Source organism: Oncorhynchus tshawytscha, linkage group LG21 (genome assembly GCF_018296145.1).
Source record: "Oncorhynchus tshawytscha isolate Ot180627B linkage group LG21, Otsh_v2.0, whole genome shotgun sequence".
In the NCBI taxonomy this organism is placed as follows: domain Eukaryota; kingdom Metazoa; phylum Chordata; class Actinopteri; order Salmoniformes; family Salmonidae; genus Oncorhynchus; species Oncorhynchus tshawytscha.
The window spans coordinates 35585948-35594050 of NC_056449.1; the positions used below are offsets into that span (position 1 = coordinate 35585948).

Below are 8103 nucleotides of genomic sequence, written 5' to 3' on the forward strand. Positions count from 1 at the left end.
CCTCCCTCCCTCTCTCTTTCTCTGTCTGACTTAGTCACTCTCTCTCTCTCTCTCTCTCTCTGTCTCTCTATCCCTCCCTCCCTCTCTCTTTCTCTGTCTGACTTAGTCACTCTCTCTCTCTCCCTCTCTCTCTCTCTGTCTCTCTATCCCTCCCTCCCTCTCTCTTTCTCTGTCTGACTTAGTCACTCTCTCTCTCTCCCTCTCTCTCTCTCTGTCTCTCTATCCCTCCCTCCCTCTCTCTTTCTCTGTCTGACTTAGTCACTCTCTCTCTCTCCCTCTCTCTCTCTCTCTGTCTCTCTCTCCTCTCTCTCTTCTCTCTGTCTCTCTATCACTCTCTCTCTCTCTCTCTCTCTCTCTCTATCCCTCTCTCTCTCTCTCTGTCTCTCTCTCTCTCTCTCTCTCTCCCTCTCTCTCTCTCTCTGTCTCTCTCTCTCTCTCCCTCTCTCTCTCTCCCTCTCTCTCTCTCTGTCTCTCTATCCCTCCCTCCCTCCCTCTCTCTTTCTCTGTCTGACTTAGTCACTCTCTCTCTCTCTCCCCTCTCTCTCTCTCTCTGTCTCTCTATCCCTCCCTCCCTCTCTCTTTCTCTGTCTGACTTATTCACTCTCTCTCTCTCTCCCTCTCTCTGTCTCTCTATCCCTCCCTCCCTCTCTCTTTCTCTGTCTGACTTAGTCACTCTCTCTCTCTCTGTCTCTCTATCCCTCCCTCCCTCTCTCTTTCTCTGTCTGACTTAGTCACTCTCTCTCTCTCCCTCTCCCTCTCTCTGTCTCTCTATCCCTCCCTCCCTCTCTCTTTCTCTGTCTGACTTAGTCACTCTCTCTCTCTCCCTCTCTCTCTCTGTCTCTCTATCCCTCCCTCCCTCTCTCTTTCTCTGTCTGACTTAGTCACTCTCTCTCTCTCCCTCTCTCTCTCTCTGTCTCTCTATCCCTCCCTCCCTCTCTCTTTCTCTGTCTGACTTAGTCACTCTCTCTCTCTATGTCTCTCTATCCCTAGTCCTCTCTCTCTCCCTCCCTCTCTCTTTCTCTGTCTGACTTAGTCACTCTCTCTCTCCCTCTCTCTCTCTGTCTCTCTATCCCTCCCTCCCTCTCTCTTTCTCTGTCTGACTTAGTCACTCTCTCTCTCTCTCTCTGTCTCTCTATCCCTCCCTCCCTCTCTCTTTCTCTGTCTGACTTAGTCACTCTCTCTCTCTCCCTCTCTCTCTCTCTGTCTCTCTATCCCTCCCTCCCTCTCTCTTTCTCTGTCTGACTTAGTCACTCTCTCTCTCTCCCTCTCTCTCTCTCTGTCTCTCTATCCCTCCCTCCCTCTCTCTTTCTCTGTCTGACTTAGTCACTCTCTCTCTCTCCCTCTCTCTCTCTGTCTCTCTATCCCTCCCTCCCTCCCTCTCTCTTTCTCTGTCTGACTTAGTCACTCTCTCTCTCTCCCTCTCTCTCTCTCTGTCTCTCTATCCCTCCCTCCCTCTCTCTTTCTCTGTCTGACTTAGTCACTCTCTCTCTCTCTCTCTCTCTCTCTCTCTCTCTCTGTCTCTCTATCCCTCCCTCCCTCTCTCTTTCTCTGTCTGACTTAGTCACTCTCTCTCTCTCTCTCTCTCTCTGTCTCTCTATCCCTCCCTCCCTCTCTCTTTCTCTGTCTGACTTAGTCACTCTCTCTCTCTCTCTCTCTCTCTGTCTCTCTATCCCTCCCTCCCTCTCTCTTTCTCTGTCTGACTTAGTCACTCTCTCTCTCTCTCCCTCTCTCTCTCTGTCTCTCTATCCCTCCCTCCCCCTCTCTTTCTCTGTCTGACTTAGTCACTCTCTCTCTCTCTCTCTCTCTCTCTATCCCTCCCTCCCTTTCTCTGTCTGACTTAGTCACTCTCTCTCTCTCCCTCTCTCTCTCTCTGTCTCTCTATCCCTCCCTCCCTCTCTCTTTCTCTGTCTGACTTAGTCACTCTCTCTCTCTCCCTCTCTCTCTCTCTGTCTCTCTATCCCTCCTATCCCTCCCCCTCTCTCTTTCTCTGTCTGACTTAGTCACTCTCTCTCTCTCCCTCTCTCTCTCTGTCTCTCTATCCCTCCCTCCCTCTCTCTTTCTCTGTCTGACTTAGTCACTCTCTCTCTCTCTCTGTCTCTCTATCCCTCCCTCCCTCTCTCTTTCTCTGTCTGACTTAGTCACTCTCTCTCTCTTGACCTCTGCCTCTCTGTCTGACTCTTTGTTTTTTCTCACTCTCTCCATCACCCTCTCTTTCTCTCTCTGCCTGTCTGTCTCCTCTCCTTTTGACCTAGTCTTCATCATTCTGCCTCATCCATCTCCTTCTCAGTCTCCTTTTCCTCTGGCGCTCCCTCCCTCTCTCCCTCCTCTCCCGCTGTACTCTCCCTCCCTCCCTCCCTCTCTCTCTCCCTTCTCTCCCGCTGTACTCTCCCTCCCTCCCTCCCTCTCTCCCTTCTCTCCCGCTGTACTCTCCCTCCCTCCCTCCCTCCCTCTCTCCCTCCTCTCCCGCTGTACTCTCCCTCCCTGCCCTCCCTCCCTCCCTCTCTCCCTTCTCTCCCGCTGTACTCTCCCTCCCTCCCTCCCTCCTTCCCTTCTCTCCCGCTGTACTCTCCCTCCCTGCCCTCCCTCTCTCCCTTCTCTCCCGCTGTACTCTCCCTCCCTCCCTCCCCCTCCCTTCTCTCCCGCTGTACCCTCCCTCCCTCCCTCCCTCTCTCCCTTCTCTCCCGCTGTACTCTCCCTCCCTGCCCTCCCTCCCTCCCTCCCTCCCTCCCTCTCTCTCCCTTCTCTCCCGCTTTGTACTCTCCCTCCTCTCCCGCTGTACTCTCCCTCCCTCCCTCCCCTTCTCTCTCTCCCTTCTCTCCCGCTGTACTCTCCCTCCCTCCCTCTCTCCCTTCTCTCCCGCTGTACTCTCCCTCCCTCCCTCCCTCCCTCCCTCCCTCTCTCCCTCCCTCCCGCTGTACTCTCCCTCCCTGCCCTCCCTCCCTCCCTCTCTCCCTTCTCTCCCGCTGTACTCTCCCTCCCTCCCTCCCTCCTTCCCTTCTCTCCCGCTGTACTCTCCCTCCCTGCCCTCCCTCTCTCCCTTCTCTCCCGCTGTACTCTCCCTCCCTCCCTCCCCTCCCTTCTCTCCCGCTGTACCCTCCCTCCCTCCCCTCCCTCTCTCCCTTCTCTCCCGCTGTACTCTCCCTCCCTGCCCTCCCTCCCTCCCTCCCTCCCTCTCTCCCTTCTCTCCCGCTGTACTCTCCCTCCCCCTGCCCTCCCTCCCTCCCTCCCTCCCTCCTCTCCCGCTGTACTCTCCCTCCCTCCCTCCCTCTCTCCCTCCTCTCTCCCGCTGTACTCTCCCTCCCTGCCCTCCCTCCCTCCCTCCTCTCCCGCTGTACTCTCCCTCCCTCCCTCCCTCCCTCCCTCTCCCTCTCTCCCTCCTCTCCCGCTGTACTCTCCCTCCCTCCCTCCCTCTCTCCCTTCTCTCCCGCTGTACTCTCCCTCCCTCTCTCCCTCTCTCCCTTCTCTCCCGCTGTACTCTCCCTCCCTGCCCTCCCTCCCTCCCTCCCTCTCTCCTCCCTCTCTCCCCTCTCTCCCTCCCCCTGCCCTCCCTCCCTCCTCCTCCTCCCCTGTACTCTCCCTCCCTCCCTCCCTCCCTCTCCCTCCCTCCCTCCCTCCCTCTCTCCCTTCTCTCCCTGTACTCTCCCTCCCTGCCCTCCCTCCCTCCCTCTCTCCCTTCTCTCCCGCTGTACTCTCCCTCCCTGCCCTCTCTCTCTCCCTCCTCTCTCTCTCTCCCACTCCCTCTGCCGGTCTCCTTTCCCTCTTCCCAGTCTCCTTCTGACCCGGTCTACCTCTCTCTCTTCCTCCCTCTTTCTCTCCCTCTCTCTCCTTTTCCCTCTGTCCAGGAGAAGCGTCTGTCAATGAGGATTGAGGACATCAGTGATCACCCACACCGTATGCCAAATCTCCACCCACCTATTATATTAAAATGATATCAACGACTCCATAGGGAAATCATTAGCCAACCATGTGTTATCCTTTGTTACTCCACCGCCTTAAAACCCTCCACCACCCCAACCCCCAAGCCTGACCTGCCAACTGAATCTCATTCAGGAATCTGAGGGGAACCATTTGGAATTATGAACAAGGTGTATTTTAATTGGCCATATGGTGCAACATCTCCCTCCTCTCTCTGCACAGAGACAGCGAGGGATGAGAAGAGAGAAAGCGAGGGGTGAGGAGAGAGAAAGTGAGGGATGAGGAGACAGAAAGTGAGGGATGAGGAGAGAGGAAGCGAGGGATGAGGAGACAGAAAGCGAGGGGTGAGGAGAGAGAAAGCGAGGGATGAGGAGAGAGAAAGCGAGGGATGAGGAGAGAGAAAGTGAGGGATGAGGAGAGAAAGTGAGGGATGAGGAGAGAGGAAGCGAGGGATGAGGAGACAGAAAGCGAGGGGTGAGGAGAGAGAAAGCGAGGGATGAGGGAGAGAAAGCGAGGGATGAGGAGAGAGAAAGCGAGGGATGAGGAGAGAGAAAGCGAGGGATGAGGAGAGAGAAAGTGAGGGATGAGGAGAGAGGAAGCGAGGGATGAGGAGAGAGAAAGCGAGGGATGAGGAGAGAGAAAGCGAGGGATGAGGAGAGAGAAAGTGAGGGATGAGGAGAGAGGAAGCGAGGGATGAGGAGAGAGAAAGCGAGGGATGAAGAGAGAGAAAGTGAGGGATGAGGAGAGAGAAAGTGAGGGATGAGGAGAGAGAAAGTGAGGGATGAGGAGAGAGAAAGTGAGGGATGAGGAGAGAGAAAGTGAGGGATGAGGAGAGAGAAAGCGAGGGATGAGCTAGATGAGTTACTAACGAAGGTAGGTAGTCAGTCGCCAGAGGCCAAACGGTCTTTCCCCCTTCAGCTAAACGGCACAACTGTCTGGCTTAAACCAAGTAGGGATTGTGTGTGTGTGTGTGTGTGTGTGTGTGTGTGTGTGTGTGTGTGTGTGTGTGTGTGTGTGTGTGTGTGTGTGTGTGTGTGTGTGTGTGTGTGTGTGTGTGTGTGTGTGTGTGTGTGTGGCAGAGGAGGTTTGTAGAATAGGCTTGGGTGGTCTGTACCTTGCCTGAGACTTGAAGTGATGCGTGGTGCTTTAAATCAGTGTGCTACTAAGTCTTCTTCCCTCATGCAGGCGGCTGGGGATTGATCTCTGATTGGTTACATCCCAGTATAACATAGTGCACGTACACTGAGTATACAAAACATTAAGAACACCTGCTGTTTACATGACAGACTGACCAGGGGCATCCAGCTGAAAGCTATGATCCTTATTGATGTCACTTGTTAAATCCACTTCAATCCGTGTAGATGAAGGGGAGGAGACAGGTTAAAAAATGATTTTTAAGTCTTCAGATAATTGAGACATGGATGGTGTCTGTGTGCCATTTAAGAGGGAGAAATATTACCGAGCCTTTGAACGGGGGGTATGGTAGTCGGTGTCAGGCGAACCGGTTTGTGTCAACAACTGCAACGCTGCTGGGTTTTTCACGCTCAAAAGTTTCCCGTGTGTATCCAGAATGTTCCACCACCCAAAGGACACCCAGCCAACAGTGGTTGAAAATGGTGAATTGATGAAAGAGGACTTAGGAGGGTGGCACGAATTGTGCAGAGCAGCAGACTGTCTACAATTAGTCAACTGACAGTACAGTACAACATTGGTGCACAAAGACCCATAAAAGAATGCACAGCTCGTCGTACACTGACATGAATGGGGTTTGGCAGCCGACGACCTCACAGAGCTCCACTTCTTTCAGCAAAATTTAAGAAAATGCTGTTACAGTGGGCTAAGGAACGAACATTTTAGAATTTGAGAAACATTTCCTGTTCTGATGAATACCGATTCCTGCTGTTTCACGCTGATGGGAGGACTAGGGTATGGAGAAAAACACAGGAGTACATGCATCTGCCATGGGGCGGCAGGGTAGCCTAGTGGTTAGAGCGTTGGACTAGTAACTGGAAGGTGGCAAGTTCAAATCCCTGAGCTGACAAGGTACAAATCTGTCTTTCTACCCCTGAACAGGCAGTTAACCCACTGTTCCTAGGTGTCATTGAAAATAAGAAGTTGTTCTATTGTGTTCTATGGAGTCAACCAGATGGCCTAACCTAAACGACACTATTAAATAAGTGTTTTATGTGGAGGAAATAAACTATGACTTACGGTAGAAGACGTACTGCGTGAAATTGGACCATACTTTCTCAGGTGCGTAATGGCTGATGGAAGAGGCGGTGAGCAACGAGTTACAGGCAACGATGTGGAACCCGCTCTCCGACAGCATGTCGAAGGCCCGCTCCAGGTGCCAGAACCGGAGGAAGAACCGGGAAGTGTACCTGTCCGCAGCCCTGTCTGCGTCTAGGCTCTCATTCAGGGTGTTTCCGAACACCTCTTTGGCAAGGCCGATCCTTCCGCTGATGAAGATTCTGGGTACTACTTTTTTGGATTTGGGGTTAATCTGACTGTTTTTGCCCCCCGGTGCCGCGCACGTGCCTTTGAAACCGACGGTTAAGTATCCATATCTCCCGTCCAGAGAGTATGAGGAATATATCCGCTGGTCGCTGTTTAGCGACGCGTTGTCGAAATCACTATGAAACGGGTCGTCCTGAAAAATGTTAGATTCCTCGGACGCCAACAGTTTGACCAGTTTGGGCAGTTCAAAGTATTCTGCTTCCCGTTTTAACCTCCCTGTCTCCGGGAAGTGATCCGGTAGGACGACCTGCTTATCTCTCAAATAATCCAAGACATATCTGAACAGAAAACCATCTCTGTCGATAAAATAACGTCCCCTGAGGTCCCGCGCCAAATCGTTCGACGAGGACCCCTTCTTGATGGAGAATAACCGTCCCAGTAAGGAATTGGGGATGCTTGTTAAAGTATGGAGACGAGTATAGTATACCTGACCTCCCACGTTTAATTCAATAACATCAGACGGCGGGTTTTGCACCGACCCTGTTTCTTTAGCCGGCTGGGTTTTACAATTCTCACTCAGTGCCATTTTTAGTTCATGCATAAAACCAAATCCCGGTCAAGGTGTGGCGCGCAGATGTTCCCAAAAAGTTTTCTATATGGGATGGAATGTGCATGTCTTCTGTGGAATTAAATCGGTCCCCACATGCAGTGCACGCACATATTTTTACACACATCCATTGCTGTGAGTCCATTAATATAATCCTACAGTGAAATCATCGTGAAATCACCATTATTCCATAATCGATCGAAAATATAATTGATCACCTCTGCACTTCAGTCCGTTCTGGATAAAAATGTCCAACTTCTTTGATTCTGCAAGGCAAGCTCCAGTCCTTGTTTTACATTAATAGTCCAGTGTAACTTTATATGCCTGAATCAATGGCAGGTTCGCTGTCCACAGAGACTGTGCTGAAATTGCCGTGCGCGTGCTGTTCTTTTCTGAAAGTGAAGATAGAATCCTGACACCGGTGCAGCGCGCTCCCATCTCTACGTCTCCAAACTGCTGTGCAGAGAAGAGAGCAGAAATAACGGCCAGGCTGGCACCGGAGTGAAAACGGTTACGATGATGTTTTTCCAGCGGTGCGTGGAAAAACATAATGGGGAGTAACGTCTTACATCATCATCTTAAAGGAAAATTACGTTTGAAAACGTACGACGTAGCGTAGAATAGCCTACATTCTGAATGACATTCCATAGAAAATATATGAACATTCTGCAAAGTAGCCTAATAGGCTATAATAACATTTTAGTTTGAATTTAATTTGGGGATTTCCATATGCTGAAACATATCAGGTGACTAATTAAAAACTGTGTATAATATAATTAGCAAAAAACGAAATAACCCCACTATCCTTTTTTGTTGCTTCCTAAGATGTATCTATGCTGATGAATAATGTCTTCATTGTCTATCACCAGCTATTTCAAGCTGGGAGGTTGTGATGCGCTATGGTACAGTGATTGGACTGTGAGTGGGCGTCACTTCAACACCATGGAAAGGTACGTCCAATCCAATCACTTAAGGGTTGTGTTTCGTGTAATCAAAACGTAGTCATATGCTTGTAAATAGTAGCCTATGCTCTTTTTTTACTCTTCAGTAGGTCTGTATTCTCTTTAGTAGACCTGTACTCTTTAGTAGGGCCTGTACTCTTTAGTAGGGCCTGTGCTCTTTAG

At 51.3% G+C, this 8103-nt stretch overlaps 1 protein-coding gene across 1 annotated transcript in view; it reads right to left on the bottom strand.

Annotated features, from left to right (window-relative positions):
* The window catches only part of LOC112220578 (BTB/POZ domain-containing protein KCTD16-like), a 49852-nt gene extending 42285 nt beyond the window's left edge, over positions 1-7567 (bottom strand). Inside the window, exon 1 of the mRNA XM_042303407.1 lies at positions 6127-7567. Coding sequence (XP_042159341.1) covers positions 6127-6973 — 847 coding nt within the window. The 5' untranslated portion in view covers positions 6974-7567. The remainder of the gene's footprint in view (positions 1-6126) is intronic.
* Between the last annotated feature and the right edge of the window lie 536 nt (positions 7568-8103).